At 44.7% G+C, this 27,670-nt stretch overlaps 1 protein-coding gene and 1 pseudogene across 2 annotated transcripts in view; both read left to right on the forward strand.

Moving 5' to 3' along the window:
* Nucleotides 1-15,985, forward strand: part of LOC116154300 (glutamate receptor ionotropic, NMDA 2C-like) — a 28,052-nt gene extending 12,067 nt beyond the window's left edge. The window contains exons 5-6 of one of the 2 annotated variants that reach the window (XR_010378503.1): nt 564-665; nt 13,688-15,985. Coding sequence is in view for 1 of the 2 variants with exons in the window: in XM_064480930.1 (XP_064337000.1) it covers nt 10,903-11,433 (531 nt within the window). In the remaining variant the exon portion in view is untranslated. Of the gene's footprint in view, nt 1-563; nt 13,284-13,687 lie in introns of those variants that run through there. The other variant, XM_064480930.1, reaches the window with a different exon arrangement.
* Nucleotides 15,986-21,593: 5,608 nt separating this feature from the next.
* LOC135319685 (G patch domain-containing protein 8-like) lies at nt 21,594-27,609 on the forward strand (annotated as a pseudogene).
* The last annotated feature ends 61 nt before the right edge of the window (nt 27,610-27,670 follow it).

A 27,670-nucleotide genomic window follows, 5' to 3' on the forward strand; every position in this document is an offset into this window, starting at 1 on the left:
TCACTTCCAACTTAAAGTGCCTCCCCTGCCTTTCCCTGCAGCAATCCATCCCAGGACCACTTGGACTGTATTAGAATTCTTTCAGCAGTGAAGTCTCTCCTCTTCTGTCTGTGTGGCTGTGCATCCGCTGCAGCAGCCTGTGCGTGTCAGATGTAGGGCTCCTCTCTGTCCGTGTGCAGGAGAGCAGCAGGGGTGGTGGCTGTTCTGTGTGCACAGGAATCAGATTCTGCTGGCTTGATGCAGCATCCTTTCCTCCTGTTCTTAACATGGGGACCTCGGATCCCTTCCCCTAACAGGCACCTTGTGTTCTCTTCCTCTTCCTTTTCTGTGGAGCGTCTGCTTGTGCGGCTGTCATCTAGTCACTGATGTTAGTAACTAACCCTCCACTGGATCTAGTGCTTAATGTTAAGAAAAACACTCAGACCATTTCCCAAATTTTAGAATCATCAAGAAGAGTGTGGAGGTTTTTTCATTAATGTTTTAGGAGTATTTGTCCTGTCTGTACCTTTGAGAGCAAGAGAATGAAATTTTGTTTTTAATATTATTTACTCTATTTATTTTAGATAAACTAACTCCCAACATTTCTGAAGTTTACTTTATCCAAATTGATTCATATGTGTTTTTGGGCACCGACCTGGGTCTAAGCACTGTTGGACGCCCTCCAGGTACGTTGGTAAACAAGGCAATGCCACCTCCCCTCCCCCATCTCATGGAGCTGTCATCTGATGAGGAGGGACAGACACTTAACAACGAGCATACAAATCAGTAAATGATGTTACATGCTAAGGAGAAATAGAAAGCAGAGCAAGAGTGTCAGTGGAGTCCAGCAGGTCACCACTTGGAATAAGATAGGGTTGGCCTCGGTGAGAGAGCCCTTTGAATGAAGACTTGTAGGAGGAATTGGGATTGGCTGTGTGGGTGTGTGTGGAAGCATATTCCAGAAAAATGAAACAGTCAGTGCAAAAGTCCCAAAGAGGGAGGAATGCCTGGCATTTTGGGGGTCAACATAGAAGCCCACATGGCTGGGGCAGAGTGAGCAGAAAGGAGAGGGGGAGGGGAGATCGGGCATCACAGGGACAGGCATGGTCGGCTTTTCTAGGGCATTAAGCAGCCTTGGGCTTTCACTCAGTGTGGAAAGGTGAGCGCCTGGGAAGTTGTGAGCATGGCAGTGACTTCACCTGATGCATCCTTTAGACAGATTCCTCAGGCTGATGCCATTGACCATATGCTCACAAATATAGACCCACACCATAGGGGCACAGGAAGAAGCACAGAGACCAGTTAAAAGGGAATTTGAGGAATCCAGGCTGGGAGTGATGGGGCCCGATCCAGGGTGGTGGCAGTGGTGGTAATGAGAAGCAGTTGGATGGGGATGTATTTAGAAGATAGAGTCAAAAGTCTAAAAGAGTTCTTTGGCGTTGTGAGAGAGGCGTCATGAGTGATGGCAGGGTATGTGGCTTGAGCAGCTGGAAGAATGCGGTTCCTCTCCAGCTGGGATGGAGCGGGAGGCAGAGTGGGCTTGGGGGTGGAGAGAGGACCAGGAGTTGAGCTGCTGAGATGCTAACTTTGAGATGCCTATTCTGTGTGCAAGTGGAGATGGCAAGGAGGTGGTTAGATGGGAGTCTAGGGTTGAGAGGGAGGTGTGGACTGTAGGTATCAAATGTTGTTAAAAATGAATATTTTTGAAGCCATGGGATTTTTTTTAATTGCAATGTAATGGATTTACAGTATTGGGTTAGTTTCAGGAGTACAGCAAAATGAATCAGTTTTTTTGCAGATTATATTCCGTTACAGGTTATTACAAGACATTGGGTAGAGTTCCCTGTGCTGTACAGTAAGTCCTTGTCGCTTAACTATTTTATGTACAGTAGTTTGTGTCCATTAATCCTGTACCTTTAATTTGTCCTCCCCCCACCTCCCCTTGTTAACCACAAGTTTCTTTTCTGTCTGTGAGTCTTTCTGTTTTCATATATGTTCATTTGTATTATTTTTGAGACTCCTCAAGCAAGTGATCTATAGTATTTGTTTTTCTCCATCTGACTTACTTCATTAGATGTAATATTCTCTGAGACTTGACAAAGATTATCAAGGGAGTGGGGAGGGTATATCTCATATGGTACAGTGTATGCTTAGCATGCACGAGATCCTGGGTTCAATCCCCAGTATCTCCATTTAAAAAAAAAAAAAAAGAAGAAGAAGTTAAATAAGTAAATATATCTAATTATCTCCCTACCCTCCCAAAACAAACTAAAAAAAAAAAAAAAAAAAAAAAAAAAAGATTATCAAGGGAGCATATCTGGAGAGAAAAAGCAAACCCAAGGCCTGAGCCTGGGGCATGCTGACCTAAAGAGGGAGAGGAGTAACCTGCAAGGACAGAGCAAGGTTGAGGCAACCTGAGCATGTGCATTCCTGAAGACACGTGGAGAGAGTATATAGAGGAGAGTAGATCTGTGTCTGCTGCTGCTGAGAGAGAATGAGGACTGACAGCTGACCTTGGAGTTTAGCAGGAAGGAGGCTGTCTGCATTGGACACGCAGTTTCCATGGGCAACTGTGGCTGTGAAAGGCAAACTGAGTGGGAACAGGAGAAGTGGAATTGGCTACTTCAAGGTGTAGACCCTCTGGAGGAAAGGGTGTAAAAGGTGGGGGGGGCAGTAGCTGGCAGGAGGGTGGAGTTGGGAAGCTTTTTCATTTGCCTTGTTTTGAATTTAATGAGAGAAATCGTGGTATGAATGAACAATAGAATGTGCTTTTTGGAAAGATGCAGTAGCTGGGAAGAAGTGCATGATGAGAGGAGTCGTAGAGCAGAGTCCTCGAGTGGAGGGGCTGTAATTGGGTCCAGGGCACAGTGGGAGGGTTGGCTTCAGGTGGGAACATGGACAGTTCATCTGTGGAAAGGCAGAAAGGAGGAGGGGAGGGGTGGGTGTGGGTACTGGTAGGGGTAGAAGTGGTGAGAGATGGGGATGATTTCCTCTGGTTGCCTCCACTTCCTCTGAGAAGTAAAATGTGCTGTGATGAGGCAGCAGTGAGGATGGGGCCAGGGTGCTGGAGGGGAGCAGGTGTGGGGGGGCTCTCCTGGAGGGCTGGGCTCCCAGCAGCAGGGAGTCTGCTCCGGGTTGGTGACCGTGCATGTGAGCTGGGAGCAGGCAGGCAGAGGTGTGTGTGTATCTATGTGTGCACAGCCACTTTCTCCCACACAGCTACAGGTGTTGGTAGTTGTGTAGTTGGATTTACCAAGAGGAGTGGTTTTTGCCCAATGAGTACAGCGGACTGAGAGAGGAGCAGGAAGTAGCTGCCCATGTGTCTGGGATGTAAGTGGAGTCATGAAGGAAGAAGAGACATCAGGGGTGTGGACAGTGTGAGACACGCAGGATCAACAGAGTGAGTCCCGGGGGCCCGAGGGCTGTGGGCATCCAGGTGCCAGGGGGCATGCCTGGTGGGGGTAGGACTGCCAGAGGGTAAATGCCTAAGACTGAGATGTGGGCACGGTTGTGTTACTGGCAACAGAAAAAGACCTGGAAAGCCCGTGGGAGAGAGCAGCTGGGGCAGAGAGATGTGCACAGGGAAGGAGTTGAAGGGTCTCTGGTGAGCAGTTGGAAATTAATAAGAGTGAAGCCAGACGTCAGGTCACAGTCGATGGAAATGAGGGGGATGGCATAGAGATTGATAGGTGAAGGCAACAATATTTTTATGAACATTTTCCCTGATTTCAAAATTTCATAGTGTTTGCTAATGCCAAAATAAATAAAAACATGTCACTAAAATTCATATTTATTTAAATACAATGGCAAACTGTGATTTTCTGTTTTTGTACTGATCTACTTTTTCTCATTAGAGTCTCTGTTAAGTATGATTTTTTTAAAAATCTCTCTTTTTGTTGGAAAATTGCCAGAGTGATTTTAGTTTTATTACAAAGAACTGGAATTCCTTGGGGGTGGTTGTTACTTGTCACAGGTTGGGTGCCAGAGAAGCAGCCTCTGAGCCAGAGGCGCATGTACCAAAAGTCTAGAGACTGCTTGGCATCAGCCCTGGTTCCCAGGGAGCAGCCCCTCATTACTGGGGCTGACACAGTTCGAAGGCTTCTCTTTTTCACATAACCAGGAAGCCTGGGCCAGCTTATTCAGAGCTGGTGCAACTGTGCCAGGAACCAGACCCCTTCTTTCCTGCTGCAAAATCCCTAGTCTGTGACTTCAGTCTTCTTTGTCACAAGATGGCTGCACAACCTCCAGCCCTGTCATGAGGAAGAGGGCGAAGGGTAAAAGGTGCACACCCGTTAACTCAGCAGCTTAATCAGAGAAGTAGTCGCTGTCCTGGAAGCCCCATGTTGGGAATTTTTGCTTTCATCTTACTGGTCAGAACTTTGATCCTGTGCCCCTGCCCCCCACCCAACCCCAGGTGCATGGAGTCCAGGGAGAGGGGTGTTTTTAACTGGCACATTGCCACCCTGGGCAAAATTTTAGTGGGGAGGAAGGGGAGGTTGGCAGCTAGCAGTGTCTGCCATGTGGTGATTTTCCTTTTTATTCTAAATTAATTTTCTTTGACTGTCGACTCTTGTGCTTTTATTTTTAGATTAGTATGTTTATTGTCACAAAAGGAATATTTGCTCATTATTTAAATTCAAAAATACAGAAAAGTAAAAAGGAAGCAATAATTTAGCCAGAAACAGCTGGTGTCACAGTGGGTGAGCCTCATTCCATGCCTCTCATGTGTGTGTCCTGCAGATGGAAGGAAGCAGGGATGAGAGCTGGAAGGGAGGAGACAGGCAGGCACGTGGACAAAGAAAAGTGGAAGAAGCATTTTATAAGAACAGATCACACTTTATCAGTTCTTTTCATTAAAACATTAGGTTTCATTTTACTTAAATCTGTAAGAGAAAAAGAAACTTCATCCTGAGAAATGTTACATCCCAAAAGGTCCCTTCACGAACATAGATTATGAAAACGTGTGAAAGACTGCCAAAGCTGTATTGTTATTTTTAATTGCTTTTTCCAGTTTTATACACGATCAATTTTCCCTTCTATTAAATATGTAGTAAAACTCTTACATCCCCAACTTGCATGACTCCTACCCATTTTTGTTGGTTTTATTTTTTAATAAGTATATTATTTATAACTTTATTTTATATACTATATATAATGTATGTGTCATATCATTATATATATTTACATATGATTATATTATTTATAATTAATATATTTATTATATTCTCTCCAGCAGCTGTAATTCCCTTAAGCATTTGAAAGTGGATCTTGGTTCTGGTTATTACAGAGCCAGAACGCTTTTCACCAGTCCATTAGCCATTGCTCCTCCATTCTGGAATTATTTTGATTGCCTTATAATTTGACTGAATTTTTTTAATCCATTGTTTTTTTAAGAAGGGCTCAGAAGTCCCAAATTCTGCAGTGTTTTCATGTTTGAATTTCCTATCTAAGCAACTTTTCTTTCCTGTATAAAAGGAAAAGATACTGTCCATGTATTATTACTGAAAAATAACAACTTATCGAGAAATCAAAATGAAGAACTCAGGAAGGGAGAATTCTGGTGTAAAAGCACTGGCTGACTGCAGCTGGAGCAAGAACCACCCGCCACACTCCCGCTGCCCCGTCCTGGGGAGAATCACAGTGCTGGCGGGTCTGACCCCTTCACTGGCCATGTTACTGGTCCTCCAGTGACTTGGAGGGATTAATGGCCTGATTTTACAATGACTCAAACAAATCCTTTATGAATGCTTTAAGAGGTTTCTACAGAAAACCTTCTACATCAAACTGTCCAGTTAAATGTGATTACTACTCTATAAGGAAAAAACCTGGAAAAGACTTGAAGGAAATCTTGGGATGAGGTACTTTTGGGGACTTGTTTCTTCTTTTGACTTTTCTGTAGTTTCCAAATCTTTAAGAACCACATTTCACTTTTAATGAAAGAAGTAAACTTTGCATTTAAAAAGTTAACACCCTAAAGAAATTATATTAAAAATATAAAATTTTAATTCTTCACTTACCTCGAAGGCAGTCAGGGAAACGTTCCCTAGGAGTCAGTTCAGGACCTGCAGGGTCTGAGTACAGGCCTCCGGATCTCTTCTAGGGAGTTCCCTGAAACTTTATTTTTGTATTATTAACTGAATAATTATTGGCCTTAGAACTATTTCTGCTGTTTGGGGATTTATGAGGTAACTTAAAAGCCAAAAATTTGACCAAAATATACATGAATAACATTTTTTCTAATGTGATGTATGATATCACAGTATTAGAGCAGGATTATCATTTATTTCTTTAATCAGACTTAAACTAGTTGTTATACTTTCCATGCAATTTATATTATTCCAGTGATATTATACCTTGATATACTTTATATAGAAAAATGTTCTTTAAAGCCCACTTAATCTGAACTAAAATGCTTCATAGAGTTATCAGCTGCTCTTTGATTCCTCTTTTAGATATTTTTAGTTATTTCTGTGAACATTTAAAAGAGTAATTTATTTAAAAGTGACAAAACCTGAAATTATCCCGATCCACATTCTCCTCACATGTATTTAGCTCCATGTGTCATTGGACATGAGCTTTGGGTCAGTCGGCCTCCATGTCAGATGGATTAGAGGCCGATTCTGGGCAGGGGTCCCATGTGCCGGGGGACGGCTGTGTGAGGGCGCTTGTTATGCAGCTGCCTGCTGTGAGATCCTCACTTGTCTCAGCGCTCCCGTTGTGTTAGTGCTTCTTGTTACATAATTGCCAAATGCACATTCAGCATAGTTTGTATTTGTGGTGCTTTTATCCATTGTTTATGACATTTAGGAATATCTGGAGTGGGAGTCACCAAGCCCGCAGCTCCAGCTTCCCACGGGGAAAGCAGCATGGCTCCCTGAGAAGTCTGAGGGCCCCTCAGAAACTGATGCCTGTGTTCGGTTTCTGAATCTAGATGTTGAATTTCACAGTAATATTCATAATGGTTGTATGGTCTATAATTATATGTTAAAATTAAATTATAAATAATTAAATTTCTTCTGCACTGAGTGATACTGCACTCACTCACTCTTACTGAACATTTATGGATTTTCTTGTGTAGTAGAACATTGTTAACCATGTCATTTTCATTTGTGTTTTTTTTTTTTCCCTAACCACTGTGTTCAAATCTAATATATAATACTCCACACCAAAGTGATGCTTTTCCTTAAAAGGATTCTTCAGGATACAGTGGTGGGAACAAGGAAGCAAAACTGACTATGTTTGAAAGAGTTCAGGAAGCAGAGGGAAAATGCAGAGGGGCACAGGCCCTTGGGGAGTGGATTACAGTCACATTCTCAGAAAAAGAGCGAGAGCTCTGGAAGATAAGATGGAGGAACTACAGAGACAGCAGGAGGAGGAACTATTCCAACTGAGTCAAGACAATTATATTCTTCGAGCCAAGGTACTAGACACATTGTCCTACTTTTCCTTTTATTTATGGGAAAAGAGCTAGTACTCCCTGCTAAATGCACTGTCACCCTCTGTCCCTGTGGCTCTTTGACTTGGTGCATTTGCTGCCAGTGAATTGGTTCCTGAGAGTGCCTCCTAACAGAAGAACCTAAATCAAGCCCCTGGGGAAAAATCAGAATTTAAATTGGCTCATATTGATCCTTCTCTTGTTAGCAGTCCTTTTTGAAAATAAATCCCTTAGTTCATGGTGGTGACCTTCAAGGAAGACAGAGTTTCAGAAAGGTTGCTGTAGAAGGGCTAAGTTCAGAGAATGACACTGTGTAGCATTTCTGAGTTAATTCCGTCCTCAGAACCATCAGCACAAAACATCCTGTAATGAATTAACTGTCGCTGGTGTTAAACTAATTCCAGTGTGATTACAAGACAGTTCTAGGTCTGTACACCTTGTGTTTTCTTTTATATTTCCTCACTTCATCATTTCCTTTCCCAAATAAAATAATTTCTGCATTTTCTTAGTGAAGTAGCTTTGAAGAGTCAAACAAGAAACAAAGGTAGGTTGCCTTTTGAGGAAACATTGGCTTCTGCCACTGAGGAAAAATTAAAGCAAATCAAAAAAAAAGAAATAGGAACAAGAGACATTTGTTCAGGGATGTCAACAGGTAGGGTTCTTCAGCACATAATGAGTTTGCTATGAGATCCTTTGGTTTTCAGAATAAGGCGTTTAAAAATATTTGTGTCCATGTAACAGGTAATGGGAATTCTGGCCGACTCCTGGGACCGAGGCTCCTGGCCTGGGAGAGGGGGCAGCCATCAGATGTCTGGAGTGTGAGTGTGTGTGCATGTCCGTGTGTGGGAGCCTGCCTGAGATTGGGCGAGCACATGGAGATGCTCAGGCGGTTCAAGGTGATGCTGAGGGTCCCGGAAGACTGACCATTGCCATCCTCTCCCTGGACCCTTTTTGGGGCCCGGGTGTTCATAAAATATTAACAGCCCATTTGTGAAAGGGGTGGACCCCAAGTGGGTGGGCAGAGGTATGTAAGACAATCATCCAGTGTGGGTCGGGTGCATCTTGGGCTGGCAAATAACCTGCCACGGAGCAAAATAAGGGAAACCCTGGCAGAGGAGCTCCCCAACCCAGGAGAAGTGGGGGTGTGGGGTGGGGGGAAGGGCAACCGGCCTAGAGCCAGACCCAGACCCTGTCTTCTCACGCATGTTTCCAGAGCCTGGATGAACTAAGGCAGGTGCTCTGTGGGAGAGGGATTGAGGTTGGGCTCTGAAAATTCGGGGATCTGTTGTGCAGACAAGAGAGAGGAGGTGGGAAGAGGACATTCTAGCCTGAAGGAACAGGAGCAAAAGCCAAGAGACGAGGGTAGTAGGGTCACCCCTAAGTGGCAAGAGTGTGGGGTCCACGGAGGGGTGGACAGTTGGTTGGGGTCAGTGTGTGTGGGGCTCTGTCCATGAGACCCAGTGTCTGGGCTTAATTTGTGGGCACCAGGGAGCAGCTGTGCTGTTTGAGGGTTGCAGTGGCCAGAGGAGTGTTTCAGGCCAGTGGGGCCCCCTCTCCTGCCTTGTGCGGGAGGCTGGATGCCATGTGGTCCTAAGATTCTGGAGTCTGCATCTCTTTGAGTCTGCCCATTGCTATTTTAAGTTCAAAGACTTGCCTGATTGGGACCCCTCCCTCCAGAGGCATCCTGAGATCCGTTTCTGTGAGAGGCAAGACCTCGCTCAGCTTCCTCTCCTCAACTCCAGTCCTGGAGGACACGTTCCCATCAGAGAGTCTCGGGGGACAGCGCCCCCTTGGAGCTGAGGGAGGACCTGGGTCCTTCATCTATAGCCACGTTTTCCAAAAGAAACCACATGAGAGCTCACGAAGGCACAGTAGAAAAAGTAAAAAGAAAGGTGAAATGAATTCTAAGGCTATATTGTGTTTAACTCAATGTATCTAAAATGTTCTTTTGTCATGTAATCCATATAAAAATATTGATATTTTCCTTTTTGAACACTAAGTCTTCAATAGCCAGTGTGTATTTCACACTACATGCCGCAATTCCGATGAGACACATTTAAGTGCCCGATAGTCACACATGACTGGAGGCTGCTGTGCTGGGCAGCAGAGATCTGGAGCTCAGAGCTGGGCGGCAGAGGTGGGGGAAGCTTTGGGCTTCCCAGAGGGTGGGGAACCTACAGGGACGGGCAGAGAGGAGCACAGAGAGGCCTTGCAAAGTGTGGAACAAGCACGGCAGTGCCCTTTTCAGGTGTAATTTGAAACCTCTGGTTGGAGCTAGCTGCGGGCACAGCACGCTCAGGCTCGCACACAAGACGCACAAGCACCTCTAGGCTGACACTGGAAGTCAGTGTACTAGGAAATCACACACAGAGGGGGTTTCAAGGGCAGAAAAGTGAGCACAGTATTCCCTCCCCCGCCAAAACTCCCGTCTCCTCCTCCTGAATTCAACCAGGCCCGGCCTGGTCACCCTTCCACTCTCCCCTGTTCGGAAGTTTTTTGGGGATGTCATGGAGATGGAGAGGGGGTAAAGCTGTGGCCGATGGCTGGCTGGGAGGGAGAACTGCATGCATGGGTACCACTCACCAGTGTGGCTGTTGGTCCCAGTCCAAAGCCATGATGCTCATTTAGCAGGGATACACGTCAGGCCCTTGGGTTATGGTAAAAATCCCCTCATGTCAGTGATGGCCTAGGGAGGCAGCTCATGTGTGAGATACCTCAGGGTTTCAGGTGACTCTGAGCTCCGAACAAATCAACTGGGTCACACACCTGCTGTGGAAGAGTGGCTACTAACTGAGGCAACGGGGGAGGGTAGGGATGTCCAGTGCCCAGGAGGAGGGGGCTCTGAGACAGGCAGGGTTATGCAGAGGAGGTTCCTTGGAGATGTTAGGTCCAGTTTAGGATGGAGAATGGTGTGTGTGTGTGTGTGTGTGTGTGTGTGTGTGTGTGAGTGAGTGACAGAGCTGCCTGCCTTCCCCTGGCTGTGGGGCTGTCACCTGTAGGATAAGGATGCTGATAAGAGCGGGCACCCCTCACACCATTGTGAAGTAGGTCCTGTGATTGTTGCAGGCAAGAAAACATGGCTCAGAGAGGCTAGGCAACTTCCCCAGGATCACACAATTAGTAAGTGGCAGAACTGGGACTTGAACTCAAGCCTCTCCACTCAAATCCATGCACTTGGCACCAGATTAGCATTTGCTGTGTACCTTCCTGGGGCAGAACCCAGATGGATGAGTTTCCAAGCATGGTGTTCAACCATAAAACGGAAGTAATGAGCACCTAGCCTGGCATCTTCTTCCCAGCCCCCGCCCTCTGGGCTGCGCTTGGATTCTCAGCTAACCTCTGTCTCTTTTTCTTTGTCTGTGTCTGTCTGTCTCCCTCTCTCTCTGCCTCTCTTTGAGGAAGGAGGCTCCCCCCCTTCTCTTTCATGCTCTGGATGTGTGCCCCTATGACGCTGGCCTTCGCCTCCTCTCTGTCTCTCTTTTCTCTTCATGCCTCTGCCTCCCTCCCCATGCCTACCCTGGTCTCTCTGCAGGACCCTCTGGTGGACATGGTGGGGGGCTCTGGGGCCGGCCTTGCTGCTCACCTCACTCCTCGATGCCTGGGCAGGGCTGGGCCCCGGGCAGGGCGAGCAGGCTGTGATGGTGGCCATGGTGTTCGGCAGCTCAGGGCCATTGCAGGCCCAGGCCCATACCCGCCTCATCCCCCAGAGCTTCCTGGACCTGCTCCTAGAGATCCAACCACTCACCGTGGGGGTCAACACCACCAACCCCAGCAGTCTTCTCACCCAGATCTGCGGGCTGCTGGGCGCTGCCCGCGTCCAAGGCATCGTCTCTGAGGGCAACGTCGGCACTGAGGCCGTGGCCCAGATCCTGGATGTCATCTCCTCCCAGCCCCTTGTGCCTATCCTCAGCATCAGTGGGGGCTCTGCCGTGGTCCTCACCCCTAAAGTGCCTGTTCAGAATCATGTCCCCTCATCCCTGGAGCCTGGAGCCAGGCTAGGGCTGGGGGAGTGGGGCTGAGTCTGGGCCAGGGAGACACTCAGGTCCTGGGAAGCTGGGATTGGGTGGGATCGGCAAGGAGGTGGGGGCTCAGGGAGACACGGGTGAGGGAGGAGAAGGCTGTGGGGATGACGTTCCCATGCTCTAGAGGAGAAACTTCCTGGGCTGCTTTGACATTCATGTCTGGATGAGGGCTGGGCAGGTGGCAAACCCACCTTCGGTTCTGGGGGCAACCCTGGCCCACCTTCTCCCTGTTTCTCTCCTTCCTTGGTCAGGCTCCAGATCCAGGGCAAAGGGCCAGGCTGGGACCTGACGTAGATGACCGGCAGGGGAGGGCATTCCTGGACAGGCACTGCCTGAGGCCTGGGGGCGGCAGGCCCTCGCAGAGCTGGCCGTCCTGTGGGGAGAAAGTTCCAAACACATTCCTGCCCTCACAGCTGGGATAAGCCTCCTGAAGGAAGAACACAGGATGCCGTGCCACAAGGGAGTCTAATGGGGCCCCCTGTGGGTTGGTGGTTGATCAGAGAAAGTGCCTTAAGAAATATGTCTAAGCTGAGACCTGGGGGGTGAGGGAGGGTTGATAAGGTGTGTGTGTGTGGTGGGGGGGGCTCCAGGTAGAGGGGGAAGGTGGCAGGTGGTGCGAATGCCCAGCGGTGGGAAGGAGCTTGGGGTTTCTGAGGGACAGAGAGAAGCCTGCAGAAGGTGGTGGGGTCCCAACCACACAGGAAAATATTTGGATTTTACCCTAAGTAACTGTGGAGCTGAGGAAGCTGTTGAGGGGAGAGACTGATCTGATTTGCATTTCTTTTATGATTATTTTTATTGTAGGGAATTTTGAGCAGACACAAAAGTAGACAATTATAATAATCCCATGTGCCCCACCCACCCCTGGCTAAGCACGCCTCACCCTTACCCCCACCCACTTCCCCTCATCTGTATTATTTTGAAGCAAAGCCCAGACATATTTATATCATCCATAAATACTTCAGTACACATCTCTAGATGATAGGGCTTTAAAAATAAAACCACCATACGTCATCACATTTAAAAAATAATAAAAATTCCTTATCCTCATTTACAAAAAGGATGTTTTTTACATTTTTGAAAGGGTGTTCAAAATAAAGAAATCAAAGAATATACCTGAAAAGCCACTGATAGGGATCAAAGAATACATCCATAAGTTAAAATTACATATTTTAATATAACAAAAATTGTGTCAATTACCTGGTCATAGTTTAAATGTTGAATTTCTGGCATTTCTTTTGGCTTTGTATCAAGCATGTAATCTCCTGTAAAGAGAAATTGTAAAATTGCCTTTTAGAAATGTTTTCTTTCTAATTATGAAGGTAATATATTTTAATGATAAATTATAGCAACATGCGACATACAAAAGTGACTCCTCAATTCCATTCAGAGAAAATCAATGTTAACTGTTAGTCACAGTCTCACATAAATTTTTCCAGTGTACATCTTACAATGCTTTGGAATTTTTTCTTACCCTTTACAATATATTTGAGCATCTTGCCATGTCACTACAATAAAGCTCTAAAAGGTTTAACCAAGTTTCATCAACAAGTATAACTATTACCTCCACACTTTTCCAAGAACAAGCGTTACCACTCTTCTAAATGTCTGCCATTCTTAGACATAAACAAACTTCTCCTTACATTAAAAAAACTGATATCTTAGCGATTACCTGTGGAGAGAGGGAAGGGGGAGGGGCAACACAGGAGTATGGAACAGAAAGATACAAACAATGATATACTGTATAGCACTTGGAATTATAACCATTATCTTGTAATAATTTTTAACAGTATAATTTATAAAAATACTGAATCACTATACTGTATATCTAAAACTAATATAATATTGTAAAGCAACTATACTTCAAAAAGCTTAATAGTTTTTATACATGTACTTTTATTGGTATCACCTTTTAATTAATTAATTAATTTTATTTAAGTATAGTCAGTTTACACTGTGTCAATTTCTGGTGTATAGCATAATGTGCCAGTCATACATATAAATACATATATTCATTTTCATATTTTTTTCATTATAGATTACTACAAGATATTGAATATAGTTCCCTGTGCTGTACAGAAGAAACCTGTTTATCTATTTTATATATAGTAGTTAATACTTCCAAAGCACAAACTCCCAATTTATCCCTTCCCACCTCCTATCCCCCAGTAACCATAAGTTTGTCATCTATGTCTGTAAGTCTGTTTCTGTTTTGTAAATAAGTTCATTTGTGTCTTTTTTCTTTTTCTAGATTCCACATATGAGTGATATCATATGGTATTTTTCTTTCTTTTTCTGGCTTACTTCACTTAGAATAACGACCTCCAGGTCCACTGATACTGCAAATTGCATTATTTTATTATTTTTATGGCTGAGTAGTATTCCATTGTACAAATACATCACAGCTTCTTTTTCTAGTCATCTGTTGATGGACATTTAAGTTGTTTCCATGTCTTAGCTATTGTATATAGTGCTGCTATGAACATTGGGGTGCACATATCTTTTCAAATCAGAGTTCCCTCTGGATATATGCTGAGTGGGATTGCTGGATCATAGGGTAAGTCTATGTTTAGTTTTTTGAGGAATCTCCATACTGTTTTCCATAATGGCAGCAGCAAACTACATTCCCACCAACAGTGTAGGAGGGTTCCCTTTTCTCCACATTCTCTCTAGCATTTATCATTTGTGGATCACATTTTTAATACATATATGACTTTTAGTATATGTGGCACCTTTTAAACATATGTAGCACTATTTTAATATATGCAGTACCTTTTTAATCTATGTTTTGCCTTTTTAATTATGTATTAACTATATATACTTTTTTCTTTGAATCACTTACCTATACAAGTTTTACTCTTTTCTTATTGAATTATAAAAGTTATTTTTCTACTAGATGAATTAGAACATTTCCTGTTATATGTGTGGTAAATATTTATTTTCCCCATTTTTTGCCTATTTTCACCATTCAGAAATAATTAGTTTTAATACAGTCAGTTCTCCTATAATGGCTTCTGGGTTGGATGTCATGTTTAGAAAGATATTCACCTTTTCAGAGTCTACAAACATTTCCAAATGCATTCTTCATGTAATTTTATGTTTGCTTTTTTTAATGTTTAAATCTTTAACTTACCTGGAATTTATTCTGATATAAACAGTAACATATGGAACCAACTTCTCATCCAGCCTCCCAAGTCACTAACATGTTGATGAAACTGTTAATATAATCTTTATTTTCTAATTTAATATAAACTTCTAAAGACTGCATCAAGTATTCTCTTAATCTTTCCAACTCTGATAATGAAAGAATTCCTATGAGCATCAATATATTATTATTTATGCTTTTAATTAGAACTTTAAGATAGCAAAATCTAGTAGTAATTTTATTCCACCATTGGCACAGGAACTCTAAAAGCACTAAATTAATTGATTCACAGAGATATATAGCCCTAACAGCATTAAATTAACTGATTCATAGAATTATATAGCCCTAAAAGCATTAAACTAATTGATTCATAGAAATATATATGATATACATACACACACACACACACACTTAACAAATATGTTTGTGTCCTTATCATACATGGCACATTATATATGTATATGTTGAGGTTTTAATTCATTTAACTGAAAATTATGTTTTGAGTAAGTTTTATACATTATTTATTCAAATGATTGAGAGCATATTTGCTATACTTGTATCCTGTATTTCATTAAAGTTCTGTATTGATCCTGATAACAGACTGTAGTATATGCTTTCCTAACACTTTAGAAGGGTCAGGATGCAGAACACTATATAATTCAATATTAAAATGACTCTAGAAAGGCTATCATTGATTAAAAACTTAAGTGCTAAGAATAGAATAATTTTGGAAAAAAATCCAGTTAAGAACTCCTCTTTTTCTGATGTCAGAAAACCTCTATGGACAAGAGAATAGCCTAGTTGAGAGGGGCAGCGTCTTCAATAGACCTCAATCATCCCCATCTCCTGACACTCATACCTTTTTATAACCCCTTTCCCTTGAGTGTGGATTGGACTCCCTTCTAGTGAATAAAATGACAGAATTAATGAGATACCACTTCCAAAATAAGAATACAAACTATTGTGGCTTTGGGCACAGTGCTCCCTCATTTGCTCCCTCTGAGGAATGCCAGCTGCCATATTCTGAGCTGTCCTGGAGAGACCTGCATGGAAAGGAGCTGAAGGAGGCCTCTGGGCACAGTGAGGAACTGAGGACCTCAATCCAACAACCTGTGAGGAGCTGAATCCTGCCAATAACCACGTAAGCTTGAAAGCAGATCCTCCTGAGTTGGGCTGGAGACGAGACTGCATCCTAGCTGACACATTTAATGCAACTTCATGAGAGACAGAGACCTTAAGCCAGAATCACTCACCTGCACCCAGCTTCCTGACCTACATGAGATAACAAAGGTTCATTATTTTAAGCAACCAAATTTTCAGCTGATATGTTATGCAGCAATAGATATCTATATTTTTAGGAAAACTTATAATAGTTAGATTTTTTACAAGACTGAGTTTGAGTTTCTAAGGGAGCAGCTTTCAGCTTCAGATATCTAAGTAAATCATTGCTTACAGATGCTGCTTTATCTCGCTTATCTAACCTTTCTATCAAAATTGGTCAACAACACTATTTCAATCAAAAATATTGAGAATCTATTCTGTGTTTAGTAACAGGTTAAAGCAAATAACTTGTTTGGAAATGCCTGTTCCCTTAAAGAAGCTAATAATCCAGTTGGGCAAAAAACATACAGGAAACAGAGATTAAGATAATGATAAAATATAATATAGTGTAAAATGTAATAAATGCCTTAAGCACCAAATGAGTTTGAAAAGAGATGTTGATAAAGCCTGTAGCACTTAGAAATATCCTTTGGAGAGGATCGTATCTAAACCAGATTCAGAAAAATGGACAGAACTTGCCAAGGTAGTGAGAGAAGCAGCATTCTCTGAGGGAGAACAAGTGATGGAAAAAACACACATAAGAAACATCGTGCCATATGGACAGATTATAAGAAGGTTTATACATAAGATTATGTTGTAGAGTGGTGGGAAATATGGCTTGATGGGCAAACTTGATCAGATTATAGAAAATCATAAATAATACATTAATAAGTTTGACTGTGAAAAATCATAAGGGATCTTTATGCTTTTAATAAAGCAGACAAGTGAAGGATGAAATTGGTGCTTAGGAAGGTAACAATGGTACATAAGCTAATTTGGAGAGGAGAGGAAACAAAAGAGTCTGCAGTAAACCCTGCTGTGAAGCACCAGCACACAGAGAGAGGAAAGGATTTCAGAGAAAGGATCCATCAGACTTTGCTACTAATGGGATATTCTAGACAAAGAGAAATCAAGGAACAAAAACCTGCAGCTAGCTACATTAAGCCAAAAACGGAAGAGAAGGCTTGGCAGAAGCCCCAGGTGAGCATTTGGAAAAAAGGAGACACAGTCAACTCTGAACAAAATTAAAATGCTTCCACACTGACCTCCTTTTATTGTATTTGTTTTTAAAAGATGAACATAAGTTATCTTTTGAAAAGTCAGACAGCACCACCATCTCAATAACTATTTTCCTGACTGACACACAGTGCTAGTCTCACCATCACACAGACTAGCCTGCGCGGTTAAAGTCATGCTGCATGTTCTTGTTTGTGCTATGCTTTTTTACTTTGTCTTCCTACCCTGTTTTCTGCTTTCCACCTGCACCTCCTCCTCACCTTATTCCTGAGACCCCCCAGCACTTCCTAGGTACCCCAGCTCACAGTGTTCCTCTCCCCACGCCAGAGCCTCCAACAAGCTGTGCCCAGCTCTGGCCCTGCTCTAACACTCTAGGAACAGAAATTTCCAAATTAAAATTCACTCCTCCTCTAACCTTTGCCAGCCAAAATCCCCATTCCCTGTGGTTCCTCAGCTAGGTGCTAGGGAAGCAATTAATTTTACAGTCTTTTGCAATCTTTCTTCTATTGTTTGCTTATTAATGCAAAAGTATCTCTGGTTTCTCCAGAGAACTGGAGTAAGCTCAAGAGGAGAAAATCCACAGAGCTTAGAAAATTAAACCATTTGTTCTGGCAGGATTGGCCTTGAATAAAGTTCGCTTTTGGTGAGGCCGAATTTTCAGAATCTCTTTCCTCACATCATGCTGGCTCACTCCTCCCCCCCTCCCATTAGGATCATACTACTCTCATGATGTCCCTGGTAGCTGAGCCCCCTCATTAAGGATGTTCAGGCCTCTTTAGGTACCCCGGATCTGGATAGTCTTCATCGATTTTTCTTTTTCCCTAATTAAAAAAATTCTCTATCGTATGTCCTATTTCCTCAGGACTTTGCTAGCTAGATAAATTTAATATACCAAGTTACTTTCTTTTCAAGAAAAATACCATGTTAACGTTTTCATTGTAAAGTACGTTTATGTAGTCACACTGACTGTATTGCTGACACCTTCAAATAAGCTGTCCGCAGTACATAAGTCAGTGCTTGCTGGATAAGAAAAAAGGGAGAGGAGAAGAAAAAGAAAAGTATAGGAATTTAAAATATACTAAAAACACTTTTGAGGGGTGGAGAGGGAAAGGGGATATATTTTTGAGATTTTTAAAAATCTGACAAGAAGGTGTCCAGATAGAGACAGCTCGTTATCTCACCTTTCTGAGCTCACCTCATCTGTAAATGATGAGGCATTACAACTGACAATGCTTTTATTTCCACTCCAGTCCTACCCTTTTCTACCATTAGTTCCTCCACTCAGACGCCCTTTGCCTCTGCTCATGGGTCTCTGCCACTACGTGTTCTTTAGTTATGGGAACTAACAGCAAATGAGCTCATTTTCTCACCAGGCAGCGTAGACAAAGACAAGTAGAGTGACGGCATTAACTAGCAGGGAGGAGGGCAGGTAGGTGGCATCAGCCTCTGACAGCACAGAGAGCGGAGCCAGAATGCAGTTAGCAGCTGTGGCGTGGCGGCACGATTTAGGTTAGCACTGTCCAGTAGGAATATAATGCAAACCACAAATGCGAGTCTATGTGTAACTAAATTTTTAGTAGCCACATTAAAAAAAGTAAAAAGAAAGAGGTGAAATTAATAAATAACATTTTATTTAGCCTAGTATATTATAAATATTTAATTTCAACACATAATCATTTTAAATAATTATTGATATTTTATATTCTTTTTTGTGTGGGCTTAATCTTTGAAATCCAGGGTATATTTTACACTTTGAGAACATCTCAGTTCACCCTGGCAATATTTCAGGTGCTCAATATCCACCTGTGGCTAGTGACTACTATACTGGACAGTGCAGGTTTAGGTGACTATGGTCATGATATGAGAACAAAAAAAGTAGGGCAGACAGTGGTTGGATAATGGAAGAGATGAATAGGAAACTGGGCTCAAAAATACACATTTTCTATATATAGTAGGCATTCAAAAATCTGTTAATATTTGACTACATGTGAACTACTGTTTCCTGTTTGGTCTCAACCAGACCACCCTAAACATTGCATTTAACATGTTATTTACTCCACGTAAGAAACTAAGATAAATTAAGCGGCCTACCATAGTAAACCCAAACTGTCCTGCTTAGCTCCCAAGACTCTTGAGCTTAGCTGCAGCCTACTAATACAGTCTCCATCCCTAAAACAGTGTGACACACAGTTACCAACCACAGGCAAATTGTACTCCTTCACCATTCTTCCAAACACGTCTTACATGTTTTCACCTCTAGCTTGAGCTTAAAATAATTTCCACCTACCAAAACATTCTTTCTGCTTCTTTGTAAGGGTTTAGAGTCTAACTATATTACACAGCTGACAGCAAGCCTCGTGTTCCCCGTTAAGCCTCCTCCCGCTCTTCACCAACCCCTCATGCTCCTCTGCAGACAAGCTTCTCGAAGCCGCCTGCACTTGAGCCTTCATTTGCTCGCCTCTTGGATGCTCTCCGCTCACCGCTGCATTTCTGGCCTGTCAGTGTACTGACGCTGCTTCTGTGACGGTCACAGTGACCTCCACGTTGCCAAATCATGTGGAAAGTCCTCTCCAGTATTCAGGACCCTTTCTTGTCCCTTCTCACACGCTCCTTCTCCTGGCTTCACTATGTCACCTTCTCCTGGCTTTTCTCCTGTCTTAGTGGTTACTCCTCCCCTCACTTCTCTATCCTCTGACCCATGCAGTTCAGTGGAGGCAACCTTGCCCCCAAAGGAGCAAAAAACACTTCTTGGAAGGTGGGGGGAAGTTATCTCAGATATTATAATGGTTTGTGGCCTTCAAAGGGTCACAGTACATGAAGAGACAAACAGTGTATCTGTGGTGTTAAAATTTCCTGGAGTGAGTGGTTGGGACACAAATGTCTACAAAGGCTCCTTGGGGGAACAATGGAAAAAAAAAAAAAAAGGTGAGAAACACTGCTTTACCCAAATCTTGGCATGCTGGGAAGCTTCAGGGGACAATCCTGGACCCACTTCTGTTCTCTCTCTATACTTTCTCTCTTCATGATCTCACCAATTTCCAAAGATTTAAATACTATTTTTATACGAATGACTCCTAAATTCTTATCTTGAATTTCAGTGTCCCCTGGAACTCATGGTCTCTCAACAACAAAATTTTCCAAGCATTTTGTTTTCTTAATTTGTCCTTTACCTTCTTGCCTAAATTAAATTTGTCCTTTGATGATACTCCCACCCTCTCTAGTGAAAGTTCTTTTCTCTCATACATTTTTACCAGTGAGCCTGGAGGTAGATCAGGTATCTATTGCTCCTCATTGTCATTCCTTCTCCCTCTTCTCCCTGAAATGCCGAGTTGCAATACCTGTGCCATCATCTAATACTACCCATTATCCACCCGCCTGACTATAGTCCTCCACCAACTTCTAACTGGTCTTGAGACGTTCTCACTGAATCTCCTCATTTCCAGCTCTCTTTCTGACACAAACCCTGCCATAAATTTCAGTAATTTCAATATTCATACAGATAACCCATCTGATACCCTGGCCTTTGTTTCTTGACCTCTTCTCCAACAAAAATCTTCTATTTCACCTTATCTCAGATCTTATGGTCACATGGGTTTGTTATTACCAGGTTCCAAAAATTCTTCAGCTCTATCAGAGCCTACCATCCATTAACCCAATCACATCTTCCTTCCACGTATTTATAGCCTTATTGTCTCTTAATGCAACTTAAATTCTATGGCTCATGTTTATAATCACTCTCTACACATATCTTCAATTTTGTAGACTCTTCAACATGCTCACTTGGCAAAAACCCAGCTCTGGTTAAATCCCGCTATTCAGACCTGTCCTTGTGCAGCGGAATGTGACTGGAGAAGCCCTGCTGGCTGGTCTCACCAACCTCACAGGTGATGCTGAGGAATCGTCCTGCACCTCCCTCCTCACTCGTCTGTGTTACACCTTCCTTCCCATCCTCAACAGCTCCTCCTTCATCCTCACTCTCAGCTGATGGTCTGGTTTCCCATTTCACTGAGAGAAAAAAAACCAGTCAAAAGGCCTTCCAAAAAGCTACCACAACCACCATCTACCCACTTACCTGCATCTATTTTTAATACATCTTATCTTCCCTCCTGTTGCTAAGGATGAACTAGCTGTACTACCTAAGACTAATTCTTCTATTCGTCTCAAGTACTCTTGTCAATCCCTTACCTTTCTCTTTTTAAAAACAGCTTTATTGAAATACAATTCACTACCATATAATTAACCCATTTAAAGTATCAGTGTTTTTAAAGTATATTAACAGGATTGTGAAGTTAACATGATCTAATTTAAAAAATTTTTGTCTCCCCAACTAAAAGAAATTCTATACCTATTAGCAGTCAGTTTCTACTTCCCTCCTACCTCCCCCGGTTCTAAGCAACCACTGACCTACTCTCTGTCTGTATACATTTGCCCGTTCTGGACACTTCATATAAATGGAATCACATAATATGTGGTCTTCTGTGACTTGGCTTCTTTGACTTATCATGTCTTTAAAGCTTTTCCATACCTTAGCATGTATCAGTACATCCCTTTTTAAGGCTGAATAATGACTCAGTGTATGGCTACACCACGTTTGCTTACCCATTCATAAATTCATGGATAGCTGGGCTGTTTCTATGTTTTGCCTATTATGAATAATGTTGCTATGAATATTTCAGTACAGGTTTTTGTATGGACATGTATTTTTACTTCTCTTGGGTGAAACTGTAGGTTCCTATGGTAATTCTGTATTTATCTTTTTAAGGAACTGATAAATCATTTCCCACAGTGGCTGCACAGTGTTACATTCCTGCTGGCTATGTCCGAGGGCTTCTGATTTTCTCTTGTGCCCATTCCAGTCAGGTTTTCATCCCATGTACTTGTCAAGGTTACTGATTACTTCCCTACGGCTCGATCAATGGTCATTTTTTTAGTCTTCATCCTGCAAGACCTATTAGCAGCGCCTGATTCAGCTAAGCTCTCACTTTTCTTTGAAACTCTTCATTTAGATTCTGGGCAATCAGTCTCCTGTTTGTCTTCGACAGAGCTGAACACCCCTATTCTTCCTCTTCTTCAGCTTCTAATCACTGGCATGTCCCAGATTCAGTCCACTCATCTCCTCCCTCCTCTATCTACATTTATTCTATTCGTGATCTCACTCAGTCTAACTACCACTACAAAACTGGCGAGCACAGATACAGAACATGTCCATCAACACAGGAAGTCTTATTGTACAGTGATGATTTACACTTCTTTTCTGAACTCTACACCCCACTGCCTCCCTGGTATCTTCACTTGGATGTCAGTAAACATCTCAAAACCAAGCTCCTCAGGTTCCTCCCTAAACATGTTCCTTCCATTTTTTTTTCCTGTTTCAATTGATATTAACTCCAACTTTCTGGTTGTTCAAACCAAAAACTACAGAGTAACTAACCCTTGACTTCACTCACACTGCACATTCAACTGATCAGCAAATTCCGTCAGCCCTGTGTCCAGAATCTGAGCACAGTTTATAATCTCCACTTCTACCACCCTGTTTGAAGACACCACCATTTTTTGCCAGTGTAACAGCTTCCTGACTGATCTCCCTGCTTCTGTCTTTACCCCCTACCAACTTCTATTTTCAACATAACAGCCAGAGAATTCTAGTGAAACTCAAAGTCAGATCATGTCAATCCTCTGTCCAAAATCCTTGAATGGCTTCCCAGATCACTCACAGCAAAAGTCAAAGTTGCTACAATAGCCTAGCACCCTATATGATATTACACTATTACCTCGCTAATCTCATCTCCTAATACCTTCCCTTGGCATAGTCCTTGGCAGTCATACTGGCTGTTCCTCAAAAGCACCAAGCATATTTCAGCCTTCTCCATGAAATGTAATTCAGAAATCACAAAGTTTAAGAATCACCAAGAGGGGAGTAAGGGGGCAGGTGTCATGGGAGGGAAGGAGTGAACCGGAGAGCATCATCCTGAGAGGAGTGAAGGTGGCAAGAGGGCAGACTGCTTCTCCCACTTCAACAAGGACCAAGATTTTCAGGGTAATCACCTTGATCAGTATAAGAAAGACATTTGGAAATTGAACAAGCATCACTTGACAAGCCTATAGAACTGGAGAATATTGGACATCACTTACTCCAGACACATGGGTGGAAGCTGGGCCAGGCATTGGGGAAAATCTCTTCAGGGGAAAACTGATCCCATTCTGATTGTTGTCAAGTATGATGTCATGGGCATGGGTTTGCATGGAAATGGAGCTTGATTATGCTGAAGATGCTACGGTACGGCGCCGTGTCTTATAATTGGAAAAAGAAGACACAGAAGAACTGAGACATAAGTACAGGGATTATGTTGACAAAGAAAAGGCAATTGCCAAAGCATTGGAAGATCTCAGAGCCAGCTTTTACTGTGAACTCTGTGATAAGCAATATCAGAAACACCAGGAATTTGACAACCATATCAACTCCTATGGTCATGCACACAAGCAGAGATGGAAAGATCTTAAGCAGAGAGAGTTTGCTTGAAATGTATCTTCAAAATCCCGCAAGGATGAGGGGAAACAGGAGAAAGCCCTACAGTGGCTCCATGAGTTGGCAGAGCAAAGAAAACAAGCTGAATGTGCACCTGGAAGTGGCCCACTACTTGCAGCCTGGGATCTGAATTCTCCACAGATAAAGGAGGCCCTTTCACTGCAATACAAATCACTAATACCACTGGACTGGCACAGGCTCACTGGCTAGCCTCTCAAGGCATCAGCTTTGGCATTAAGAATAATCTGGGGACCCCACTGCAAAAACTGGGGCTGTCATTTTCCTTTGCCAAGAAGGGTCCTGTCAAACTTGAATCAATAGCATCAGTTTTCAGTGACCAGGCAGAGGAAGGGACCTCTGAAGAGGGAACAAAAGCTGATGAGAAGGCTGCTGACTAAGGACTTCAGAAGGTGGGAGACTCTGATGGTAGCAGTAATCTTGATGGTAAAAAAGAGGATGAACACCCTTAGGATGGAGGGTCCCTTGTCTCAACATTATCTAAGTTAAAAAGAATGAAGTAAGAAGAAGGAGCTGGGGCTGCAAAGCCAGAATACTACCACTACATCCCCCCAGCACAGTGTGAAGTAAAACCTAATCTTCCTTTCCTACTTTCATGACAGCCAGTGAACAAAGGGAAGGTGATAATAGTACACACCCAAAGAATGCCCCAGAGAGTAAAACAAGTAGTTCTCCCAAGCCTAAGGGCTGCATCAAGCTGGCAGCAAGCCAAGGATTAGAAAAGACCGACGGAAACCAGTGTGGCTGAGCCCTCAGAGTGTAGGAGCAAAGCTGAGACAAAGACGACCTCAGGAGCGGATGCAAGTGAACAAAGCTTAGATAGTCAGTCAGAAGGATTCAGAGAGTCTAAACCTTCTAAAGAACCCCCTCAGGGCCCTCCACCAGGGAAAGAAAGCCAGGAGGGGCCTAAACATCCTACTGGTCCCTTCTTTCCAGTTTTGAGCAAAGATGAAAGCACTGCCCTCCACTGGCCATCAGAACTATTAATTTTCACGAAGGCAGAACCCTCCATTTCATACAGTTGTAACTCTTTGTACTTTGACTTTAAGCTTTCAAAGAACAACGATGCCAGAGCTAAAGGGACAGAAAAGCCAAAGGACATAGGAGGCTCCTCAAAGGACCGTCTCCAAGGCTGTGATCCTGGTGAGCCAAATAAAAGCAAGGAAGAGGGGGATAATGTAGAGCATTCTTCAGGAGGCGGATTGGATGCCCTTGCTTCAGGTCTGCCTGTAGCAGCCTGAATAAGCAAGAATCCAGAGGCAGCCATGGGTCAGAGACAGAAGACACATGGAGAAGCCTTCCTAGCAAGAAAGAATGATCTGGTAAGTCCCACAGACACAAAACGAAAAAGCAACACAAAAAATCCAGCAAACACAAATGGAAACACAAAGCTGACCCAGAAGAGAAAAGCTCTAAGGCAGAGTCTGGGGAACAGTCTAAGAAGCGCAAGAAATGAAAACAAAAGAAAAATAAGTCATCAGCCCCAGCAGCTTCTGAGCTGGGGCCCAAACCAGAACCGCTGGGAGTGGTAGCCCTGCACCAGCACGAAGACGCGCGAGCTCAGGACGGTTCCCAGCGGAGACCCCTTCCAGCTGAAGAAGGAAATAGCGGCAAGAAGGATGAAGGTGGGGCCGGTGGCACCTCCCAAGATCACGGTGAGAGGAAACACAAAGATGAACCTCCAGCTTCATCCTGCCAGCGAGGAGCTAGCACCAAACGGAGCAGCCGCTCCAGCCAACGGAGTCGACCCAGCAGAGGAGATGAGGATAGTGATGGTGCTTCGTCACGCCGGCTGCACCGGAAGTCCCCACCCCAGTACAGTGAGGAGGAGGGAGGAGGGGGAAGGAGGCGGTGGAGGAGCCGGGCAGCGAGCACTCCCGCAGCCGCTCACGGCCTGGCCGACGCCACTCCTCACGCCGCTCCTCCCGGTCTTCTTACTCAAGTAGCTCAGACGCGTCTTCAGACCAGAGCTGCCAGAGTAGGCCGCGCAGTTCCTCTGGTGACAGCTACAGTGGCTATAGTGACCGATCACGAAGGCACTCCAATAGCTCCCATGACTCGGATGACTCAGACTACGCCAATTCCAAGCACCGGTCCAAAGCGCACAAATACTCATCTTCCGGTGATGACCACAGCCCCAGCTGCGGCCAGTCCCGGCGCCTGGCTCAGAGTCACACGAGGAGGCGACCAAGGTCCCAGGGCCGCGGCACCGCAGCCCACAGCCGGCAGCGGAGCCGGAGCTGCAGCAGGGGCCGCGGCCGCACACCTGGAGCCCCTCCCAGAGGCCAGGCTCCAGGAAGGGATCATGGGGTCACGAGAGCCCCGAGGAGAGGCGGTCTGATTGTCGAGACTTCATTCGCTCTAAAATCTACCGCTCCCGGTCGCCCCACTGTTTCCTATCGGGGTGGGGAGAAGGCCCCGGGGAGAAGAAGAAGATGGCAGAGGGGAAGGCCCACCTTCCCAGAACAGCAACATCGGTGCAGGAAGAGGGTCAGAAAGTGACTGCAGCCCTGAAGACAAGAACTGTCACTGCCAAACTACTGGAGAAGATTCAGTCGAGGAAAGTGGAGAGGAAACCCAGTGTGAGTGAGGAGATGCTGGCCACCCCTAGTAAAGCTGGCTCAAGCTCAAGGACCCTCCACAAGGTCAGTTTGGGCCCAAGCTCCCACCTTCTCTTGGCAGTAAGTCTGTTCTTCCACCGATAGGAAAGCTCCCAGCTTCCCGAAAGCCTAGCACCAAGAAATGTGAAGAGTCTGGCTGAGAAAGGGGGGAGAGCAAGAACAGCCAGAGACAGGAGAAGGGCCTCCAGGGAGCAGAGATGCCCCATCTGGACATCAGCTCCCCTCAGAGGAAACAGCCGGCCCCTTATCAGACCTGCCCCCAGAAGAGCCAGAGTCTGAAGAAGCCACTGCTAATCACCCTGTGGCTCCGCTAGGCTCCCCAGTGCACTCTGCTATCCTGGGGACCCAACCATCACCCATAACTGCTCCCTGACGCCAGTGCTGGGGACACCCTCAAGTCCTGGGAGAGTGGCAGCCAACCAGGCCCTGTGGAATCCAGCTTGCTGCCTACAGCGTCAGACCTGGCGCACTTCCCCAGTTATGCACCTCCGGGGTCGGGGGGAAGCCTAGGACTGACTCAGCTGATGGGCCGAGGTTCTTCCCTAGCAGCCCCCCCAAGGGCTGGAGAAGCACAGCAAGCTCTAGCAGGCCACACAGCACACACCCAGAGCAGCTGCTGGCCCAGCGAGCAAAGGCCTGCCCAGCCTCTGCTGCCCCGGCCCAGCCGCTCCAGCCCGGCAGCCCGTCCACACTCAGCAGCCAGCCACAGCCTCTGCCACCTCTGGCACAGCCGCTCAGCCTGTGTCTTACAGCATCACGCCGCCATCGGCATCCACCCCTACCCTCACCCCAGCACTTGCCCCAGTACATCATACTCCCCAGCCTCACCTGATCCTCATTTCCTTGTCCCACCTTACTCACGCAATCATCCCTGGCCACCCTGCCACCTTTCTCACTAGCCATCCCATCCACATCATTCCCGCCTTAGCGGTCCATCCTGGGCCTTTCACCTTCCGCCCCATCCCACATGCTGCCCTCTACCCGGCCCTGCTTGCCTCGCGGCCTGCCACAGCAGCTGCCACCACCCCCGCCTTCACCCACTGCTTCACCCCATCTTCTCAGGTCAGGACCTGCAACACCACCCCAGCCAGGGCACATGAACTGAGGGATAGAAATCCAGGTAGGGCCAGGGAAGGTGGCCCATAACTCTTCCTTTGGGAGTGTTGAGCCATTAATACCAGCAAGTAAAAGCTGGGATGGGCTGTCTGACAGCCAAAGAATTGAATTATGACTTGCAGGGGTGGTTTTAGATTTGAGGTTTGCTTTGGGTTTACTCTAAAGGGTTTGCTCTAAAATCTACTGCTATCCCCAAAAGGGATTTTGTTCCCTTTCCCTTTTCTGTTTGCCCCTCCCTCACCTGTGTTCCTAAGCTACAGCACACCAGGAAGTGCTACCCGCCCCTCTGCAGCAACACCGCCCAACTGTCAAGTTGAAATATTCCCCTCCTCCATCTACTTTTTATACTCTGCACTTCTAGCTATAAATTTTAAAACATTTTTCTCCTTTCTGGCTGGTGGGTTGTCTGTCTTGTCCTGTCTTCTCAGTGTCTTTGACCTTGGTGACCTTATTTATCCAGGGTGAGGTGGA

Source organism: Camelus dromedarius, chromosome 30 (genome assembly GCF_036321535.1).
Source record: "Camelus dromedarius isolate mCamDro1 chromosome 30, mCamDro1.pat, whole genome shotgun sequence".
Classification (NCBI taxonomy): Eukaryota; Metazoa; Chordata; class Mammalia; order Artiodactyla; family Camelidae; genus Camelus; species Camelus dromedarius.